This window comes from Eulemur rufifrons, chromosome 7 (assembly GCF_041146395.1).
Source record: "Eulemur rufifrons isolate Redbay chromosome 7, OSU_ERuf_1, whole genome shotgun sequence".
NCBI classification, from domain to species: Eukaryota; Metazoa; Chordata; class Mammalia; order Primates; family Lemuridae; genus Eulemur; species Eulemur rufifrons.
Window position 1 is genome coordinate 155,908,793 of NC_090989.1, and position 23,677 is coordinate 155,932,469.

At 39.7% G+C, this 23,677-nt stretch overlaps 1 protein-coding gene across 1 annotated transcript in view; it reads left to right on the forward strand.

Moving 5' to 3' along the window:
• Nucleotides 1-23,677, forward strand: part of DOCK3 (dedicator of cytokinesis 3) — a 599,641-nt gene that overhangs the window by 525,313 nt on the left and 50,651 nt on the right. Inside the window, exons 27-29 of the mRNA XM_069473668.1 lie at nucleotides 1,661-1,759; nucleotides 21,410-21,504; nucleotides 23,223-23,298. Coding sequence (XP_069329769.1) covers nucleotides 1,661-1,759; nucleotides 21,410-21,504; nucleotides 23,223-23,298 — 270 coding nt within the window. The remainder of the gene's footprint in view (nucleotides 1-1,660; nucleotides 1,760-21,409; nucleotides 21,505-23,222; nucleotides 23,299-23,677) is intronic.

A 23,677-nucleotide genomic window follows, 5' to 3' on the forward strand; every position in this document is an offset into this window, starting at 1 on the left:
AATTTTCTCAGAATTGGCTTATATCTACAAATTAGTTGCTTTTGTCCATAGTGTTTGTATCTAAATTTCTAGCCTCAGGAAAAATGTGATGCAGTAGAATTGCACTGGCATTACTGAATAATTATTTCCTATGATCAAATTAGAAGAGAAACAAACCTGGAAAGCCTCTCAGGAGGGACAGAGAGACGGCGCCTTGTGCCCCCTGTGCCCCTGCTCCCATATCCAGAGTAGACTTCTCATCCCTAATGTGAGAATATGATAAACAGTTCTTGTGGAATATCTCAGTTGGCAGATGAGAGAGCACAGTGATCTCTGAAGAAAACCCTCTGTGGGAACAAGGCAAGCTACAGCATGGGAGGGAGAGCAGGGAACACACAGGGAGCAGGTGTGTGTCCTGGAGCATTGGGCTTGGAAAGAGTGTCTGCTCCCTTAGGAGCCCCTGTCGAGGACACTCTGTTAATAAAAAACATATATTCCCTGGCATGTCCTGGTAACCCAGCCTTCTAACGAACACTTATATAGCACTTGCTTTGGGCCAGATCCTGCTTAAAGCACTTGACCAGTATTAACTCATTTAGCAGTACCAATGAAGTGATTCATTTGATATAGATGATAACGAAGATAATAATAACTGTAATTTATTGAGCACCTTTATATGTAATGGATTTTGTACATAAATTCTTTATCTATATTAACTCATCTGACCCTCACAACAAATGAATTATGGCTTATTCCCATTTTTCAGATTTGTGTTGTATTTATATTTTTCATACACATATGTGTAATAGTTTCAAGGATCTATAAAGGATTTGAGAGACTAAAACACTATTGCCAAATTCTCATGAATTTATAAACATTTGAAAATTGTCCAGTGAAATAATTTTTCTCCCTCCCTTCTGAGGAGGCAACCTTCTAAGAGGATTACATGCGTGGCTGTCCCATGCCAAAAATTGCTATAAGATGGTCTTTGGAGTCCTTAAAGCAAGATTCTCTTCCATGTATCCCAGTTGGAACTTGAGGAAATTTTGAAGATTCATATTTATCCTTAAATTTTTACTTGTCATAAAGCCCACAGCTTGTCCCCTCAGAAAGGTCAGTTTTGGCTTTTCTGCCTTTTAGACATGACTGCCTTTTAAACATGACTGCCTTTTAGACAGTGTTTTAGACATGACTGTTTATCTGCGGTATTCCATTTGCCCAGTTCAGTAACCCGTGCAAACTCTGAGAGGCCCCCAAGGAGGTCCCTGTAGAAGAGTTGTTCTAGCCCATAAGGATGGGCAGGGTCCAAATTCTGTCCAGAGAAGGTCAGGCTCCCTCCTGTATCCCCTATAGCATGGTGCCCTGGTAGCAAAGGACTATTTAACCAAAACTTCCCTAAGGAAAAAAGGAGAATATTTGTCTTACTTTGCAGTACTACTTTGTCACAGGTTAAGGTTTTTCAATAGCCCCATACTACAGAGGCCCTATTAAAACTCCTAAGCCCCTCAGGCCTCCCTTAGCAGAAAAGAAAGCTCATTTTAAGGGCCAGAATTATCACCTTTCTTCCATAATAATCATTGGGGCCATCTCAGACCCTCCCTTCTCTCCTTGCCCTCTGTGGATTGGGGGAACACAGCCCTTGTGATTGGCTATGCTAAGTGTATTTTGGATTGATCCCCAGGGCGAGTATGTATCCTGCCTTCTCTCACTGCTCCGCCAGATGTGTGACACCCATTTCCAGCACCTCTTGGACAACTTCCAGAGCAAAGATGAACTCAAGGTAGGCAGCAGAGCACTGGCCTTTCATCCAGGAAAGGAAGTGTGCAGCTAAAACTGCCCAGGGGCTTTTTCCTTGTGAGGGGGATGACTACAAGTGGCCAGCACTACCAAGGGTGTCAGATTCACCAGCCCTACTTTACAGCTGAGTGTATAGCCTCCAGAAGCTGAAAGCCAGCCAGTGTCTCCACACAAGCAGACCCCAGTAACACTGACAAGTTCTCCCTGATTTATAGCAGCCCTGTGACCATGTGCCCCTATTTGGACCACACTGGTTGTCAGCAAAACAGGACTTTTAAAAACTTGGTAATCCCCCTCATATTTTGCCCCTGCAAACCAGGCTTCACTGTTTTGGTAACTGTAATAATAATGATGATGACAGTTTTTGTTCATTTAAATGTGTTTCTAGAAGATATCTGTAGAGAGGAAAGGTATGCTCTGCCCACTGGCTGCCAGACTCTGGATCTGAAGTACTGAGGGGCAGAGAAATGGGACTGGGATCCAGACAGGAGAGCACTGCCCAAGCTGAGCATGGCATCAGCTGCCGTCAGACTCCTGGGGTTTGTGTCTTTGCATTAGAGCATGCTACAAGTTCTTTCCTGGGTAAAAGGGCTATTGCAAACTGTAGGTCTGTGCTCTGCCTTTATTTAGAGCCACATCACTTGCATTTCATAGTAATACTGTGTTAGTCCATTTGTGCTGCTATAAAGGGATGTGTGAGTCTGGGTAATTTATAAAGAAAGGAGGTTTTATTTAGCTCATGGTTCTGCAGATTGTACAAGAAGCATCGCACCAGCATCTGCTTGTGGTGAGGGCTTCGGGAAGCTTCCAATCAAGATGGAAGGCGAAGGGAGAGCAGGCGTGTCACAAGGAGCAGAGAGAGAGAGGAGGAAGTGCCAGGCTCTTTAAAAACAACCAGCTCTAGCATGAATTAATACAGCAAGAACTCATTCATTATCGTGGGAGGGCACCAAGCCATTTATGAGAGATCTGACCCCATGAAGCAAACACCTCCCACCAGGCCCCACCTTCAACACTGGGGATCAAATTTCAACATGAGATTTGGAGGGGCCGAACTTCCAAACCATATCATGTACATTCCACTGTTTTTCATTTGTGTGATCTTTATTAACCATACCATGTCAATTAATAGATAATCAACTGTCATTTTCCACTATCTGATCCTGTCTCCCTTTCCATAGATACGGGTCTCTGTAGGTCAGTATTAGTAACTCATTATAGTGCGGGCCAGTCTGTCATTTCAGAGGGAGGAATCTCGACAGCCCTTGAAGTGAGCCAAAAGTCATCCACAGCCCAGAGCACATATCCAGGTCAAGCAACGCTTGAGCCAGGGCATGGAGCCTGAAATCCAGACTTGGCTGTTCTAGATAATTTTCATCCTCTCTGTGTGTTTGATACTAACCGATTCTCAGTCAGGCTGGCATCATTCTCTTACTTTTTAATTAAAAGTTTATTTTTTATCACAGCAATATGTGTACATAATTTTAAAAGCCAAAATGCATGCTACTAAGCCTGTAAGTGTTAAAACACCTATAGTGTCAGCTACTGGGAAAGCTGAGACAGGAAGATCTCTTGAGTCCAGGAGTTTGAGTCTGGCCTGGATAACCATAGACCTCATCTCTGAAAGAATTTCTTTAATTTAAAAATAAAAATAAAACATTGGTTTCCTGGCTCAGCCTGACTCATGTCCAATCTCTACTTTCCAAACACAGCCACTTTCAACTCTTGCTGTTTTTCAGAAAGCTTCTACTGCTATTTTTTAGCTATGAATTGTTATTCTTTATTTTCATCTTTCTAAGGAAAATGAAGATGATTCTCCTGAATCATTCCTCTCTTACACAGTGTCCTTCCTCCCATTCTTCCAATGTAATTTTGATGCATTTTTATTTAAATTGGTAATCAGCTTTTATTACAGCTATGTAAATACTATGGTGAGCCAAGAGCTATACTACAATTGTATTTCCTTTCTTGTAGAACTTTTTGTTTTTCTAGAAATTAATTGCCTCTTTTCTTACTTGCTTGTTCTTTGTTTTGTTTTGGCTTTCAGATCTGGCTAAGATTTCCTGCTCTTGCCATCATCTTTTTAATAAACCTCTTCTTGCAACTTTTCTCATGGTCGAATCTGTCAGATTTCAGGTCACCTTTTTTTTGAGACCTGCCCTACTGCTTTTGTTTGTTTCAGTCTCTGTCTTTTGTGTTGGAGACTTTTCTCCTATATGTAAAGATTCCTGGATGTTAGTCTGTATCTAAAAGCGAAGTCCTTTGGTGCTGAATAGAAGCTCTATATATGGGTATGGCTTGTCTCTGGAAGGCTTCCCTATAAATGACCAAAGAGGGCCTGACCTTTTGGTCAGAGCATCTCCTTCTTAATTCCTGTATCTGTGGGCTTGTTCTCTTAGACTTGTTCATTTTCTCAGAGAGGAATCCTCTACATTTCCTGGAGATGGAGTAGCCTACCAATATTTTTGGAACCAAAGAGCAAAAAGAGTCTGTGAGTCTTCCAGTTCAGTAGGCAAACCTTCTCTCAATGCCTGTTTTCATTTTGGCACCTCAGCCCTTAGCAGTTAAGGGCTTAACTTGAGGACAGATCCTCAGTTATCAACTAGTCCGGAGAACAGCCCTCAGTCTTCTGACAGGGCATAAAAAGCCTGATTAACTAGTGACATGAGATAGCAGAAGGGATGTTGGAGAGACTTTAATCTTGTTTTTAGCCCTCATACCTCAGTCCCACAGAGGTGCTTGGTAGTACCTCCAATTTGTGTGCTTTTCTCAGATTTTTGCTTCCTGTTGTTCTCACCACCAAAGGCTCTTGGCTATTGATGTTTCCAAGTCTATTAAATCAGTTTCCACAATTTCTTCTTTTTTAAATTTTCAATGTTTGTTGACTTCATTTGATTACTGTCTTCTCCTCTCCTGTTCGTGTTGTCTCTGTGATCTGTGCATTTCTCTTTCTTAACTGTTGTTTTAGAGGATTTGAGGGAAAGCAGAGATGAGGAAGCATGTTCAGTCCACCACACTGAATATGGATCTTTGTTCCTGTGTTCTTTTTTATGACATCATTATTAAGATATAATTTGCATACCATAAAATTCATACTTTGAAAGTGTACAATTTAGTGTCTCTGATTATATCCATCTTAAAAGATTTGTCACAAGTAATAAGATCAAGTTAAATAATTTAAAATTTCCCACAAAGCCCAGGACCATATGCCTTAATTAGTGAATTTACCAAATTTTCAAAGAAGAATTAATACCAGTCCTTCACAGATTCTTCCAAAAAATAGAAGAGGAGGGAACACTTTGCAACTCATTTTATGAAGTCACTATCACCCTGGTACAAAAACCAAAGGCATCACAATGAAAAGCAAACTATAGACCAATAACCATTATGAATATAAACACCAAAACCTTCAACAAAATACTAGCAAACTGAATCTAGCAACACAGTAAAAGAATTATAATATACCATAATAAAGTGGGATATATCCTAGAAATCCAAGGCTGGCTTAACATACAAAAATCAGTTAAGGAGTCATATCAGCAACATGGCAGACACAGGGTACTCTTCAGTCTCCCTCCACCCATGGACACACCAAATAAACATCTGTTCATGGATCACTTCTCTCTAGGAGAAAGTCATAGATAAATTGAGAAACTCCTATCCACCAGGCAACTGAGAAAACATCCACATTGGATGGGTAGGAAAAGCTGAGGCACACTCAGGGACAGACTCCACCCCAAGCACTGCACCATAAAATCTGGAAAGGAATCCCCAATGCCCAACTTCTCCTTGTGGAGAGGAGGGTTTGGACTTTACATATACCACCCTCATTCTAAGTTTCCTCATGATTAGGCTCCTAATTCATCAGCTCTGGGAGTGGAGAAGATGAGACCACAGGAAAAAAGTGGCAGTTTTATATAGGCACACAGACACTTCTGGGCCCTCATCCCCCGGAAGCAGTACAGAGAAGGAACTTGAAAACATAGTTTCCTGCCTCTCTCAGGAAGGGACAGACTCTTCCAGTGGACACGTGGCAGCCTGGCTTCTAACTGAGCGGCACTGGGGAGTTAAGGGACCAGACAAGCATTAGTTGGAAACCAGACCAGGAAGCACATCAGCATTTCCTTATCCTTGTCCTCCAGGCGGCCTGGCTTCTAACTGACTTGTGTTGGGGAGTTAAGGAGGCAAACAAGTATTAGTCAGAAGCCACACCAAAAAGCACGTCAGCATTTCCTGATCCTTCTCCTCTGGCTTGCCCTAGGGGAATGAGTGATACCTCCATGTCTGTTGATTCCTCCTGGAAGAAGTTTCTCCACACATAGAGTGCCCTAACTTTTAAAGCTTCCACTCAAGGGATAGCATCCTAAACTTCCTAGCTCTGGGAGCAGAGGGGACTGGCATACACATGTCTCTGTAGACCATAGGAAAAAAGCAGTGGTTTTATATAGGCATGTAACCACTTCTGGGACTTTATCTCCTGGAAACATTGCAAAGAAGGGGCTTAAAAATGCAGCCCCCCCTGTTTCTCCCTGAAGGGGTGTATGACACACTCTTCCAGTAGTTACTTGGTGGACTGGCTTCTAACTAATTTGCATCAAGGAGTTAAGGGGGCAGACAAGTATTAGCCCGCCAGCAGCCTGAGAAGCAGATTGATACTTACCGAGCTTTTTCCCTGACCTCACCCCAGTGATAACTCCAAGCCTATGAATCCCCTCTGGAATGAGTTTGTCCTCACATTGAGGGCCCCAGCTTTTGCAGCTTGTACTCAAGGGGCTGCATCCTAAACCTCTTAGCTCTGGGAGCAGAGGGGACTAAGTATGCAAGTCTACGTAGACCATAGGAACAAATGGCTGTTTCATATAGGCACCTAAGCACTTCCAGGGGCTTCATCTCCCAGGAACAGTACAGAGAAGCAGCTTTAAAAAAAAAAAAAAAAAAAAAAAAAAACAGCTCCCTGGAAGGAATGAGGGTACCTTAAAAAAATGCACACACATACAAACACAACTCCCTCTTCCTCCCTGGAAGGGGTTTATACCACACATTGATTGCCCCAACTTTTACAGCTACCTCTCAAAGGATTCCTTGCTAAACCTCATAACTCTGGAACAGAAGGAAGTAGGCATATGTGAGTCTCCTTAGATCATGAACAAAGAGGTAGTTTTAAACAGGTGTACAAACACTTCCAAGGACTACCCGCCTTTGGGACAGTGCAGAAAAGGGGCAGGAACATGTAGCTCCCGTTTTCTCTACAGAAGGGGCTTACAGCACACAATTCCAGTGGCTGCTTGATGGTCTGGCTTCTATTGAACATGTATCAGGAAGTTCATGGAGCAAACAGAAAATAGCTATTCAGCAACCTAAGACAGAGCTCAGCACTTCACAAGCCTTGCCTTTGGCTTACCACAGTGATAAATCCATACATACCCATTCTTCCTGGAAGGAGTTTGGCCAAGCATCAAGTGCTACAACTTCTGTAGCTCCCACCAAGGGACTGTCTCCTTAACAAACTAGCTGTTGGGGGATAGGATAGGGCTTTGTATTCCTGAGTGGCCCTAGACCACAGAAAAAAAGAGGTGGACACACACAATACCCACTGCCAGCAGCTATCTCCCCAGGATCAGAGAGAATACAGGCATTTGCCACAGCTCCCTTATCAGCTTAGTGCAGAAAGTGTGAGATAAATGCCCATGCTCAGCTTCACCATGAAGATAGAAGGAAATGAAACACAAATCCAACACCTTAACCTTTTCAGCTGTATCTGGAGAGTCTGGTTCCTACCTTATCAGTTTCAGGGTACTGACAGGATGTGACCTATGCTCCAGGGGCCACCAAAAACAGAGACAGCAGTCTGGACAAACACAAAGATTTGAGAGGCACCCTAAAATCTCTGGCCAGATGTATTGTTGAGATCCTTCTATACAAAACCAGTCTGACAAAAGAGGAAGAAGTAATTGTCTTATATAATGAGCAGAAACAAACATAGAAATAGGAAAATAAAGGAAAATAAAGAAATAGGGGATTATATTCTAAATAAAAGAACAAGATAAATCTCCAGAAACCAGCCCAAGTGAAGTGGAGATATGTAATATACCCAACAGGGAATTCAAATTAATAGTTATAAAGATGCTCACCAAAGTCAGGAAAGCAATACAGGAAACAACTGAGAATTTCAACAAACAGATAGCATAAAAAAAATACCAAACGGATTATAGAGCTGGAGAATACTATAACTGAACTGAAAAATTCAATAAAAAGTTTCAAAAACAGACCAGATCAAGGAGAAGAAATGATCAATGAATTCAAAGGCAGATCATGAAAATCATACAATCTGAGGAGCAAAAAGAAAAAAGAATGAAAAAGAATGAGAATAGTTTAAGAAACTCATGGAACACCATCAAGCATGGCAACATACTCATTATCAGTGTACCAGACGAAGAAGAGAGAGTGAAAGGGACAGAAAACATATTCAAAGAAATAATGGCAGAAAACTTCCCAAGCCAATAAAGAATAGAAATGTAGATCCAAGCCAGGCGCGGTGGCTCACACCTGTAATCCTAGCACCCTGGGAGGCCGAGCTGGGTGGATCGTTTGAGGTCAGGAGTTCGAGACCAGCCTGAGCAAGAGCAAGACCCTGTCTCTACTAAAAATAGAAAGAAATTATCTGACCAACTAAAATATATATAGAAAAAATTAGCCAGGCATGGTGGCGCGTGCCTGTTGACCCAGCTACTCGGGAGGCTAAGGCAGTAGGATTGCTTGAGCCCAGGAGTTTGAGGTTGCTGTGAGCTAGGCTGACACCACGGCACTCTAGCCCGGGCAACAGAGTGAGACTCTTTCTCCAAAAAAAAAAAAAAATAAAGAAAGAATGTCTATGAAAAACCCACAGCTAACATCATACTTAATAACAAAAGACTGAATGCTTTCCCCCTAAGATCAGGAACAAGAGTAAGATGTTTGCTCTAGCCATTTCTGTTTACTATATTGGAACATCTAGCTGGGGCAGTTCAAAATGAAAAAGAAAGAAAAAGCATTCAGATTAGAAAGGAAGAAGTAAAACTATCTCTATTCACAGATGACCTGATTTTATATACAGAAAATTCTAAGGCATCCACAAGAAAAAATGTCAAAAGTAGTTAACAAGTTTAGCAAGGCTTCAGGATACAAGGTCAATATCCAAAACTCAATTATAGTTCTATACACTGTCAATGGATGGTCCAAAAAATGAAATTAGGAAAATAATTCCCCTCACAATAGTACCAAAATGAATAAAATAATTAGGGAAAGAAGTTAAAGAAGACCTAAATAAAGAGAAAGGCACCCATATTCATGGATTGGAAGACTTAGTATTGTTAAGATGGCAATACTTCTCAAATTAATCTACAGATTTGATGCAAGATCTATCAAAATTCCAGGTTTCTTTTTGTAAATGTTGATAGTCTGATCCTTCAATTCATATTGAAATGTAAGGGTCTCAGAATAGCCAAAACAATCTTGAAAAGGTACAAAATTGAAGGAGTCACACTTCTCAGTTTCAACAGTTACTACAAAGCAACCGTAATCAAGATTTCTACTGGCATAAAGGTAGACATATAGTTGATGAAACTGAATTGAGAGTCCAGAAATAAACCCTTGTATTTATGGTAAGTTGATTTTTGACAGTGGTGCCAAGACAAGTAAGGAGAGAAGTGTCTTTTCAACAAATGGTTGTGGGACTTGATATACACATGCAAAAGAATGAAATTACACCCTACCTCATATCATATACAAAATTAACTTGAAATGGATCGTAGACCTCAATGTAAGAGCTAAAACTATAAAACTCTTAGAAGAAGATACAGTAGTATATCTTGTTGGGTTAGATAGTGGTTTCTTAGATATGACACTAAAGCACAAACAAAAGAAAAAATAGGTAAGTTAGGCTTCATCAAAATTAGAAGCTTTTGTGCTTCAAAAGATACCATCAATAAAGTGAGAGACTTAGTGCTTTGAGGAATCTCCATACTGCTTTCCATGGAGGTTGTGCTAGAAGGAAATGTGTATATACACACATACACACATACATACATACATACCATGGACTACTACTCAGCCATAGAAAGAAGTGAAATAATGTCTTTTGAAACAACTTGGATGGAAGTGGAGACCATTATCCTAAATGAAGTATCTCAAGAATGGAAAAACAAATACTGTATGTCCTAACTTATAAGTGGGAGTAAGTGAGGGGTATATATGGTCATAAATTGGTGTAATGAATATTAAAAACTAAGAGGGGAGGAAGAGAGGAGGGAGTGAGGGATAAAAATCTACCTATCAGGTATAATATACACTATTCTGGTAACAGGTACACTAAAAGCCCTGACTTCAGCATTATGCAATTTAAACATGTAACAAAAAACACTTCTTCTCCCTAAATCTATTGAAATAAAAAAAGGAAGAGACAACCCACAAAACAGGAGAAAATATTTGCAAATCATAGATCTAATAAAGTACTTATATCTAGAATGTATTAATTTATGACTCAACAATAGAAAGACAAACCAATTTAAAAATGGGCATAGGTAGACATTTCTCCCATAGAAGATACACACATAGACAATAAGCTCAAGAAAAAAATACTCAACATGATTAGTTATTAGGGAAATATAAATCAAAACCACAATAAGATACTATTTCACACTGAAAATGGATGTAATAAAAAGACAAATATTGACATAAATTCTTTAAACATTTAAAAGAATTCAGCAGTGAAGCCATCTGGACTTGGATTTTTAATTGTGGGAAGCTTTTAATTATTAATTTGATCTCTTCATTTATAAGAGGTCTATTCAGATTTTGTTTCTTCCTGAATGAATTTTGGTAGCTTGTAACTTCCTTAGAGTTTGTCCATTCCATCTAGTTTATCTAATTTGTTGGCATCATTTGTTCATAGTAGAACCTTATAATCCTTTCTAGTCTGTAACATTGATAATGATGCCCCTTTTTATCCCTAATTTTATTATTAATAATTTGAGTCTTCTCTCTTTTTTTCTTGATCAGTCTAACTAAAGGGTGGCCAATTTTCTTGATCTTTTCAAAGAACCAATTTTTGCTTTAATAATTTTTCTATTTTTCTATTCTTTATGTCACTTATTTCTGTTCTAATATTTATTATTTCCTTCCCTCTGTTTGCTTTAGGATTATTTTGCTCTTCTTTTTCTTGTTTCTTATGGTGGAAAGTAAGTTATTGATTTGAGATTTTTTTTCATATAGGTACTTACAACTATAGATTTTCCTCATCCCGTAAGTTTTGATATGTGGTATTCTCACTTTTATTTATCTCAAAGTATTTTTCTAATTTCCCTTGTGATTTCTTCTTTGACCCATTGGTTATTTGAGAGTTTGCTGTTTAATTCCATATAGTTTTTATTTTCCCAAATTTGCTTCTCTTATTGATTTCTAACTGCCTTACGTAGTGGTTGGTGAATATACTTTATATGATTTCAATCCTTTTAAATTTATTAACACTTTTCTTTATAGCCTAACATATGATCTATCCTAGAGAGGAGAATGCAAATATCCTTCTTTGTGCATTTGAAAAGAATGGGTGTGTTCTGCTATTATTAGATGGAGTGCTCTATAAATGTATTAGATCTAGGTAGTTTATCATATTGTTCAAGTTTTCTATTTCCTTATTGATCTTCTGCCTAGTTGAAAGTGGTATTAATATATTGAAGTCACCAACTATTGTTGAATTGTCTATTTTTACTTTCAGTTCTGTCAGTTATTTCTTATGTATTTTGAGGCCCTGTTTTTCAGTGCATATATTTTTATAATTATATCTTCTAGACAAATTGGCCCTTTTATCATTATAAAAATGTCCTTCTTTGTATATAGTAAATTTTTTTTCTTAAACTCTGTATTGTCTGATATTAATAGAGCCATACCACTTCTTTTTTGGATACTAATTTTATGGTATATAATTTTCCATTCTTTTACTTTCAGTGTATTTGTGTCTTTGAATCTGAAGTGTGTATCTTGTGAAAATAGTTGGATCATGGTTTTTTTAATCCATTCTTCCCAGCTCTGCCTTTTTGTTGGAGTTTTTAATTCATTTATGTTTACTGTAACTACCAGTAAGATAGGATTTACACCTACCATTTTGCTATTTGTTTTATATAGGTCTTTATAGGTCTTATGTCATCTTTGTTCCTTTGTTCCTCCATTATTGCCTTCTATTATTTTAAATAAATATTTTTAGTATGCTTTTTTAATCCTCTCATTGTACACACACTGTCTGTGTGTGTGTGTGTGTGTGTGTGTGTGTGTGTGTGGTTATTTGGCCCTGGAAATTACAATTAACATCTTAACCTAAAACAATCTAGTTTAAATTAATACCAGTTTAATCTGAATATTATACAGAAACTTTGCTCCAGTATACCCCTGTTCCTTTCCCGCTCTTTCGTGCAATTATTACCATATAAATTATATCTCCAAATGACTTTCCACAAAGGTTGTACTAATTTCCAGTCCCATCATCAGTGTAAGAGTGTTCCAATCTCTTCACATCCATGCCAGCATGTGTCGTTTTGGGACTTTTTGATAAAGGCCATTCTCACTGGAGTTAGGTGATATCTCATTGCGGTTTTGATTTACATTTCCCTAATGATTCTAGATGTTGAGCACTTTTTTATATGTTTGCTGGCTTCTTTTGAAAAGTTTCTGTTCATGTTCTTTGCCCATTTATTGATGGGGTTGTTTGATTTTTTTCTTGTGGATTTTCTTAAGTTCTATATAGATTCTTGTTATCAGCCCTTTATTGGTTGTGTAGAAAGCAAATATTTTCTCCCATTCCATAGGTTGTCTATTCGCTCTGATGACAGTTTTCTTGGCTATGCAGAAGATTTTTAATTTGATCAGGTCCCATTTATTTTTGTTGCTACTGTGATTGCTTTGGGGGTCTTCGTCATAAATTCTTTGTCTAGGCCAATGTCTATAAGAGTTTTCACAACATTTTCTTCTAAAATTCTTAAGGTTTCACACCTTAGGTTTAAGTCTGTTATCCATCGTGAGTTGATTTTGTGATAGGTGGGGATCCAGTTTCAATTTTCTGCATGTGGTTATCCAGTTTTCCCAGCACCATTTATTGAATAGAGATTCTTTTCCCCAATGTATATTTTTGTCTGCTTTGTCAAAGATTAGATGGCTATATGAGGATGGTTTTATATCTGGGTTCTCAGTCCTATTCCAAAGGTCTATATCTCTTTTCTTGTGCCAGTACCATGCTGTTTGGTTACTATAGCCTTGTTGTAAAGCTTGAAGCCTTGTAGACTGATGCCTCCCAATTTGTTCTTTTTGCTTAAGATTGCTTTGGCTATACAAGGTCTTCTCTGGTTCTTACAAAGCATAGAATTATTTTTTCTAGATCTGTAAAGAATGATGGTGGTATTTTGACAGGGATTGCATTAATTCTCTAGATCACTTTAGGTAGTATGGACATTTTAGCAATATTGATTCTTCCAATCCATGAGCATGGTAGGGTTTTCCATCTATTTACATCTTCTACAATTTCTTTTCTCAGTGTTTCATAGTTCTCTCTATGTATGTCTCTCACCTCCTTTATTAAATATATTCCTACATATTTAATTTTCTTTGATGCTATTGTGAAATGTGTTGTGTCTTTGATTTAATTTTTGGCTTGACTGTTATTGGCATATATGAATGCCACTGATTTGTGTGCATTAATTTTGTATCCTGAGACTTTACTGAATTCATTTATCAGTTACAGGAATCTCTTGGTTGAATCCTTGGGATTTTCTAGATATAATATCATATCATCAGTAAAGAGTGAGAGTTTGATCTCTTCTGCCCCCATTCGGACATGCTTAATTCCCCTCTCTTGTCTAATTGCTCTGGTAAGGACTTCCAGCACCATGTTGAATAGAAGTGGAGATAGTGGGCAACCTTGTCTGGTTCTAGTTCTAAGCAGGAAGGCTTTTAATTTGTTCCCATTCAGTATGATATTGGCTGTGGGTTTATCATATATGGCCTTAATAATTTTAAGGTATGTCCCATGTATGCCTATTTTGTTAAGATTTTTTATCATAAAAATGTGTTGGATTTTGTCGAATGCTTTTTCTATGTCTGTTGAGAAAATCATATGGTCTTTGTTCTTGCTTTTATTGATGTGGTGAATTGTATTTATAGATTTACATATGTTGAACCAACTTTGCATCTCTGAGATAAAGGTCACCTGGTCATGATGAATTATTTTTTTGATGTGCCGTTGGATTCAGTTTGCTAAGATTTTTTTGAGGATTTTTACATCTATATTATGAGGGATATTGGTCTGTAGTTTTCTGTTTATTGTTCTGTCCTTTCCTGGCTTTGGTATCAAGGTGATATTGGCTTCATAGAATGAGATGGGGAGGGTACTATCCATTTCAATGTTGTGGAATAATTTATGCAGTGTAAGTATGAATTCTTCTTTGTAGGTTTGGTAAAATTCATGTGTCAACCCATCTGGTCTGGGACTTTTTTCTGTTGGAAGATTTTTAATTACTGCTCCAATTTCTGTGCTTAATATTGGTCTGTTCAGGAATTCTGTTTCCTCCTGATTGAGCTTAGGGAGCTTGTGTGTTTCCAAGAATTTGTCCATTTCATCCACATTTTCTCATTTTGCGGCATATAGATTTTTATAGTATTCAAAGATAATGTTTTGTATTCCATGATGTCTGTAGTGACCACTCCTTTTTCATTTCTAATTGAGTTTATTACAGTCCTTTCCTTTCCAGTTCTTGTCAGTCTAGCAAGGGGGCTATCAATTTTGTTTATCCTTTCAAAAAACCAAATTTTGGTTTTATTGATCTTCTGTATAGTTTTTTTTTTCTCAATTTTATTTATTTCTGCTCTGACCTTAGTTATTTCTTTTCTTCTGCTAGGTTTAGAATTAATTTTCCCTTCCTTTTCCAGTTCCTTGAGATGGTTCATTAGTTTGTTGATTTGTGAGCTTTCTGTCTTTTGGATGTGAGCGTTTAATGCTATTAGTTTTCCTCTCAGGAATGCTTTTGCTGTATCCCACAGATTTTGATAATTTGTGTCCCCATTATCATTTAGTTCAAAGAATCTTTTGATTTCTGTTTGGATCTCCTCCTTGACCCAATAGTCATTCAGCAGTAGATTGTTTAATTTCCATGACTTTGTGAAGTGGTAAGTGTTTCTGTTGGAACTGATCTCTAATTTTATACCACTGTGGTCTGAGAAGATACATAATAAAATTTCTATTTTTTTTTTAATTTGTTGAGGTCTGATTTGTGGTCTAGGATGTGATCGATTTTGGAGAAAGTTCCATGAGCTCATAAGAAGAGTGTATATTCAGCTTTATTTGGGTGGAATGTTCTGTAGATGTCTGTTAGACTCATTTTTCTAGAGCTCATTTAATTCCATTATTTCTTTGCTTATTTTCTGCTTGGAAGATCCAGTTAAGTCAGTGGGCTGTTAAAATCCCCAGCTACTATGACATTACTGTTTATTATGCTGTTTAGACCAAACAGGGTTTGCTTTATGTATCTGGGCTCTCCTATGTTGGGTGCATAAATATTTAGAGTTGTTAAGTCTTCTTGTTGGATTTTTCCTTTCAGCAGTATATGGTGACCATCTTTGTCTTTATTTACTTCTGCTATTTTAAAGTTTATGTTATCTGAAATAAGAATACCTATCCTCACTTTCTTTTGGGTTCTATTTGCCTGGAAGTTTGTTTTCCAACTCCTGACCTTGAGTCTGAAAGCATCTTTGTGGGTTAGATGGATTTCCTGGTGACAGCAGATACTTGGCTTATGACTTTTTATCCACTCAGCTAGTCTGTGTCTCTTCAGAGGACAATTCAGGCCATTCACATTTATTGAGAGAATTGATATTTGGGGTAGATTTCTGTTCATATTGTTAAATAAATTCTTATTGTTTTGTTTTACCTCTCAAGCCATTGTGTAATCCAGGTTTTGGACTTTAACTCTTGAGTGATTTTACTTTGGTGGGTGTCTTGGCATTGTTCAGTATATAATGCAGGTCTGAGTACTTCCTGCAGGACAGGTCTGGTCTTCGCAAATTCCATCAGTGACTGCTTGTCTGTGAAAGTCTTTATTTCTCCCTCATAGATGAAGCTTAGTTTTGCCGGGTAAAGAATTATAGGTTGGCCATTACTCTGTTTTAGAAGATTTGAGAATGGATCCCCAGTTCCTTCTGGTTTGTAAGATTTCCGTTGAGACGTGTGTAGTCTGATAGGTTTTCCTTTGTAGGTTATTTGCTGTTTTCATCTTACTGCTTGACAGATTGCCTCTTTCATGTTTACTTTAGCCAGCCTAATAACTATGTGACATTGTGATTGCCTTTTCACATTGAGTCTCCCAGGAGTTTTGTGTGCTTCTTTTGTCTGGATATCTAGATTTCTGGCCAGGCCAGGCATATTTTCCTCCAGTATTCCAAGAAATAGATTTTCCAGCCCTTGTGTATTTTCTTCTTTTCTCTCTGGAATGCCTGTAATTCTTATATTTGGTTTCTTTATATAATCCCACATTCCTTGTATGTTTAGTTCGTATCTCTTGCTTCTGTATTCTTTTTCTTCATCTGATTTGTTTAGCACATAGGCATCATCTTCAAGCTCTGAGATTCTTTCCTCTGCATGATCCACTGTATTCTTAAGGCTTTCCACTGTGTTTTGTAGTCCCTTAAATGCCTCTTTCATTTCCAATATTTCTGTTTGGTTCTTTCATAATATTTCAATTTCTTTAGAGAATTTTTAATTCATTTCCTGCATTGTTCTTGTGGCTTCTTTGTGTTGGGTTTCTATTTTCTCTTCAGTTACATTGAATTTTCTTACAATCCATATTTAGAATTCTTTCTTCATAATTTTAATCATTTTGTTTAAATTGATATTGGTTGTTGAGGGTCTAATGTTTTCTTTTGGGGGTGACTTTTCTCTCTGATCTTTCGTGTTTCCTGCGTTCTTTCTCTGATTCTTTCTCATCAGGCTACTTGGTTGAGAACTGGGGTGCTAGGACTGGTTTATGGCCCTATCTCCAAGTCCCCAAGGGATGTTCCTTGACAGTGCTGGGAAGAGGTATGCTGGTCCTGTATTGCCTTAGAGGTATTTTAGCAAGTTGGGTTACCTCTGACCTGTTGTCTTCACCTCTTGCCAATGGAGACTAGTGAGTTTGATCCCCCAGCTTAAGCTCCCAGGTGGTGGATCCCACTTGTGTGTATGACTCCAGTGCCCTCTAATAGCTTGAGATGGAAGGCACTGTGTTAAGCTATGGGTTATCCTCTCTGTTGTTGATTGTAGTTTGCATGGAGGAGCCAGTTATCAAGGTAATCTGATGCCTCTGTGTTAGGCTTTGGTCCCCCGGATGGGATATACAAATGCCCCAATCTTTGGGAAGGGTCTTGCCACTCCCGAGGATTACTTGGACCTTGTTCCCCCTTAAGGTGGGGGTAAGGGCAGGATAGATAGCAGCTGGTGCCTGCAAGCCTTGGTGTGTGTGCTTCTATGGTTGCTTCATCTGCTGCTGGGGGAGTCACTAATATGTTATTCAGGGCTCTCTCACCACACTTCGGAGGCTGCTCCTGATGAGAAGGGTCAGTTGGTGCAATTGCTAAAGTCTTTGGCCAGGATTTTCCTTCCCTGTCCACAAACCCCAATGCTGGCAGCCACCCAGATGTGGAAAGCAAGCCCTAGAATTGTATTCTTATTAGATGACCTAAGCCGGTCCAGTGGGCCAAATCAACAGGCTGCCAACTGTTTGTTCAGCACCGAGGCCCTGCAGATTCATGCCAGTTACACAGAGAAAACGGCTTTTCTCACTTCTCCCTGCCTCCAAGGACAAAGCCTGCTGTGCCTGGCATGAAGTTGCTGGGCTGGGGGAGAGTGTTGCCCCAGACCGCCAGGTACCCCAGCATCTGGTGATCCTACAGATGGCATCCTCCCACCCCTGGAAAACTAGCGTTGGGGGAAAGCACTCAAGATTTTCCCACAGACACCAGCCTGGCTAGAGCTGAATCAACAGGTCGTGAACTATTCTTCAGCACCAAAGTCCCATGAATTCTTGCCAGCCACACAGAGACAATGGTTTTTCTCACTTCTGCCCACCTCCAAGGACAGAGCCCACCACACCTGGTGCAAAAGTCACTGGGCTGGGGGAAGGGTGCTGCCCGAAACTGCAGCATGATGCAGTGTCTCCAGGCTGTGGACCCCCAGAATGGCAGCCACCTCGCCACCTCACAGAGAGTTAGTGCAGGGAGCAACCATTCAGGAGTTGGCAGGTGCTGGTTCGGCAGGCTGAATCAACAGGCGGCCATCTTCCCCCTCTGCTTCACAGTCCCACTGTCTCACGTCTGCCTAGCAGCAGGTCCTGCTCTTTCTGTCCTGCCCTGAGCCACCCAGATTGTCAGTGGTTTCCTGAGGCAGAGCCCCTTTTTCAGTGTTCACCTTTGTTCTGATCCCACTGACCGCCAGAGGTGAGGTGACTGTCTCTGAACTCCCTCACCTGGTTGCGGGATGTGACCACTCAGACCAGTCCCTCCCCGCCCAGTGCAGTTCTAGCACAGAGTACCAGGGAGTTCAAAATGTTTCCCGTTATTGTCTCCTCTCCACAAAGCCTGTCATCCTGTGCCACGGCTTTGCACTGAATTCAGGCATGTCCCTGTCTAAGTGGATGTGGAGGTCAGTGAAGGAGCTGGGTATCCTCCTGTGGGTGAGATCACACTGCACTGGCTGGCCAGGCGGGTGCAGCCATCCCACACTCTATTCCCTATTGTATATCTCACACGCTCTAGTCTTTGCAATCATATCTCCCATTCACTGTTTTGTTTTGTTTTGTTTTGTTTTCCCTGCCCTAAGTGTCCCATGCTGTTTCTCTGCAGATTCACAATGCTGTGCTTGGGGGAGAGCAATCCACTCATGTGTAGCCATCCAAGTTCTTCACCTCCTTCTCTGGGAACAGTGAGCTAGAAGGTCACTGCTAATCCACCATTTTCAGGAACCCCCCTGTAGTATTTCTTATAGAGCAGGTCTCCAAGTAGTATATTTTCTCAGTTTTTATCTGAGAATGTCTTAATTTATTCATTTTCAAACAATGGTTTTCCTGGATATAGGATTCTTGGTTGACAGTCTTTCCTCTAAAATTTCGAATATGCCTGCTTTCTGGCATCCATTACATCTGATAATAAGTCACCTGTTAATCTTATTTAGCATCATTTGTACATGATGAGTTGTTTTCTCTTATTGTTTTTAAGATTCAAGATTCAAAGAGATTCTGTTTGTTTTTGGCTTTTGACAGTTTGATTCTGACATGTCTGTATGTGAATTTCTTTGATTTTATCCTATTTGGAGTTTATTGAGTTTCTTGGATGTACAGATTAAAGTTCTTTTCCATCAAGTTTGGAAATTTGGAGCATTATTCCTTCCCCTTTATCTCTCTTCTCTTGCTGGCACTTCCATTATATGTATGTTTGTACCCTTAATGATGTCCCACAGGTCTCTGAAGCTTTGTTTCTCCTACTAGATAATCTCCATTAACCTGTCTTCAAATTTGCTGGTTTTTCTGCATGCTCAAAGCTATTTCTGAGCCCTTTAGTGAATTTTTCATTTTAGTTATTGTACTTTTCAAATTCAGAATTTCTATTTAATGCTTTTTAAATAATTTCTATGTTTTTTATTGATATCCTCTATTTAATGAGATATTGTTCTTGTACTTTCCTTTAAACATGGTTTTCTTTAGTTTTTTGTTAAAAGTTTTTTCCTAGTATTCCAACATTTGAGCCACCTCAGGGAAAGTTTTTATTGACTTCTTTTGTCCTGTGTATGGGCCATACTTTCCTATTTCTTTTTATGTCTTATAATTTTTTGTTGAAAACCAGACATTTTAAATAATGTGGGTACTCTGGAAATCAGATCCCTTTCCCACATCCCCAGGGCTTGTTATTGTTGCTTTTTATTGTTTTTGTGGTTGATGATGTTTCTTTCTTTCTTTAGTGACATTACGAGACTCATTCTTTAATATCTTTATTTTTTACTGTGTGCAGCCACCAAAGTCTCTGTTCAGTTATATTAATGATCAGCTAATAACTGGACAGAGATTTTTTTAAATGACGTAAATCAATAAGTCTCCACACTTTGCTAAAGGGTTCTGTGTGTGTGTGTGTGTGTGTGTGTGTGTGTGTTGGAGCTCAGCTTCATTGCTCTAACACTTTACAGCTTTACCTTAGCCTTCCCTTCCTGCTTGCCCAGAGCCACAAGTCAGCCAAAGGTGAGAGATTAGGGCCTATCTTTCCCAGAAATGTGCACAGCCCTGCACATGTGCATGACCTTTTAGATTCCCAGGTATATGGCAGGGCTTTTCAAGGACCCTTATGGGTATCTCATTTCTCAGATTTTTCTTTAAGTTTTTTGGCCATTCTCTTGTTTGCTTCAGATGATATGGCTGCTTCATGTAACTGGTGGAATGTTAAATTATATGGCTGGTTTATTTTTGTCAATAAATGCCCTAGGGATAGAGCTTCACTCAATGAGTGAGCTCTGATTCAAGTCAAGTTAAGACAAGCCCTGTGAATGGTGCTTTTCTGGGAAGCTAACACACAGGTCAAATAATAATTCTCTGGGGATGGGGCTTTTTAAAGATTTCCAAAACCATTCCATCCCTTCCAATGGCTGCTAGGCTGCTAGTTTTCACAACTGCCATGGTTCCACAGCTGCTTGTTTTCAAGGTTACTGTGGAGGTAGGGAAAGAGAGGGGATGGAAATAGGGCAAGTTAAAATGCAATAAAGCTCATTGTTCCTGCTGAGATTCATCTTTTTTTTTTTTTTTTTTTGAGACAAGAATTTCACTCTGTTGCTCTGGCTAGAGTGCAGTAGCGTCAGCCTAGCTCAGAGCAACCTCAAACTCCTGGGCTCAAGCAATCCTCCTGCCTCAGCCTCCCAAGTAGCTGGGACTACAGGCATGCGCCACCATGCCCAGCTAATTTTTTCTATATATATCTGTAGCTGTCCATATAATTTCTTTCTATTTTTAGTAGAGACGGGGTCTCGCTCTTGCTCGGGCTGGTCTCAAACTCCTGAGTTCAAACAACCACCCGCCTCAGCCTTTCATCTATTTTTTTGAATAAACACTCCTCAGATTGTTGCAAGCCTTTGATTAACCAGTCTCAGCCACCCCATGGAGGAGCAGATTTTCAGAAGTCTATACTCTGACATTCCTGAACTACTTCTCCCAGCAATGTGTTCTTAATATCCAAAAAATCATGTTCTTAAAATCAAGTGTTCAGGGGCCATGCCCCAGAGGATGAGGCCCATGGAATCAGTCAGATACCAGTTCTGCTAGACTCTCATCTGCCCTATGCCTTGGGCTTTGGACACTGTGGGTATAGAGTGGGTATAGAGCTGCCCCCATTCTGTCCAATTTGGGTTTGCTCTCATCTGGTCTATGAGAGTACCCAGAGCTCACTTTCATGTATTAATAGCTCTCTACGAGAGAAGCAACTCACAGATGAAACCAGAATCTAACTCACTGGTCCCACCCATTCTCGTAGTCTAGTGGCCGGGGGCACTTGTTGAGGAAATGTGCACTGTGGTGGTAGTGTGTCACATCAGCTTTTCCTCTGTGGTCAGGAATTCTTGCTGAAGATTTTCTGTGTGTTCCGGAACCTGATGAAGATGAGTGTCTTCCCTCGGGACTGGATGGTGATGAGACTGCTCACAAGCAAGTGAGTATGGAAGGAGCCTGCATCCACATCGACAGAGCTGTGCTCAGAAGTATGTGTGTATTTGAGAGAGAAAAAGCGTGAGCAAGACAGAGATGAAGGCCAAGGCCATGGGAACAGAGAGGAGAGGGCAAATGGGAAAAATGTTTGGAGGCACAGTTAGCAGACTTGGCCATTGATATAAGGACAAGGAGAGGAGAGAACCAAAGACAAGCCATAAACGGAGTCTAAGTGCCTGATAGATGATGGCATAGTAAGGATAGAAAAGGAAATGTTAAGGGTGTGAAATATAATACCCAAAGAATGGTTCCTTCTTGAGGAAGGCCTGCTCAGTGGCCTATTGGCCTCTTCTGCTCTGTAGCTTTAGGCATTGTCCCAAGCCCTCTTCTCAATTTGAGTTATGTTGTCTGCCAGACAGAGCTTGCATCCCACTGCTAGTGCCAATTGCCCACCTGAGACCTGTCTGTACAAATTTTCTCTAGAGATAACACTAACTTGCCTGCCCCATTCATATTTCTAGCCTGTGCTTTCTCTTGGCAAACCAGACAAGTGATATACATGGCAAGGGACTGGTTCATCTGGTCTCCCTCTACCCAGGAGAAAGCTACTTGGCCTCCACACTCTAGCCCATTGCCTCCTCCCACTGATCTGCCTTTTATTATATATCGGCATTACATAGAATGTAGTGAAATTATTTGTTAGATATATTAGCATGGTCCAAGCATGGTCTTTCCACTTAGTACCTTTTATAGAGCACTACCACTTGTTCCAAAATTGCAAAATGTTTTATACAGAACAGAATAATGGTTATAAACTAAGTTGCACAGACATTTTCTCAAGTAGTGACTTGTCCATTTGAATCCTTCTTGTTTCTAACTCTTAGCTCCACTTAGAGCACTTCAGGCTCCCCAGCCTATTGTGCAGGAGCAGCCTCTTCTTTTGAGGCTTTTACCCTTTAAATTTGTCACCCCCTCTACTGGTGGACTAGTCTCTCTAATGCACTGTTTTTACCTTGTTCTCTACACCAGAGCCCAGAACTGGATTTATGTGAGACATAAGTCCTTTTGCTAGGCAGCCAAAGCCCTGTGTAATCAAACCCTCACCTACCTGTTCCACTTCACTTTCTCCCCACTTCACACTCCTCTTCCAGCAGGACAACTTCCTATTGCCTCCCATATGCCCAGGCTAAGATTGAGAGTGAGACTCTAGATCTGAAATCTAATGACTCATAGATGAAAATAATAGTGTATGACAAAAGCAAGGATTTAATAACTATAAACCCCCATTGTCAAGTAAAGAAATAAAATTATATTCTAAGTCCTACAAAGTAATCTTTATATGTATGGATTACCCAAGTTCCCAAAAATACTAGAATCACTCTTTGAACTAGAAGGAACCTTAAAGAATCATCAAACCCTACCCTCTTCCTTTTATAGGCAGGGAAACTGAGGCCCAGAGAGAAGATATATGAATACCAGGTAATGGCAGAGCTAGATCTAGAACCCACTAATGTCCTGTGCTAGCTTGACAACTATGGGGCATTTCTCTAAGATTGGTTTTCTATAGAGTTGGTGCCATCTTCCCTTTCCTTTATAGTCACATCTTATATGGAAACAAATTTACTCAAGAAGTTTGTACACAGCCATAGACAAATGACAACTAAGCTATCAAATGTCATTGCTAGTTTTTAATTCTGCCAATGCCTTGTTTCCTCACTGCAGTATTATAGTCACTACTGTCCAGTACCTGTCCTCTGCACTGCACAAGAATTTCACAGAGACAGACTTTGACTTTAAGGTATGTGCTCCTGAAATCCATCGCTATCTTTGCAGTTAACCTAGAAATCCAAAACCCAAGCTCACTTGTTTTTCTTCATTAATATATTTATAGTCTCAAACTTTTAAGCCTGATGGTGATTATAATATGACCTGGGAGCCCCCCTTTTGGGAGCCAGACATCCCTGTGTGTGCTTTCTAGTCCAGAGTCAACACTATTGGTTTCAGAAGGAGTCAAGAAAGTAAAAGGGGGAAAAAATCCTGTTTGCAAAGATATTTAAAAAGGAAAAAAAAAATCAGGATCTTAAGATTGTAAAATGGATTCTGTGCCACATGCCTGCATTTAGTAACTCTCCGTATAAGGTTAAGGTCTCAGAATGTCAAATGTCTCCTCTTTCTCT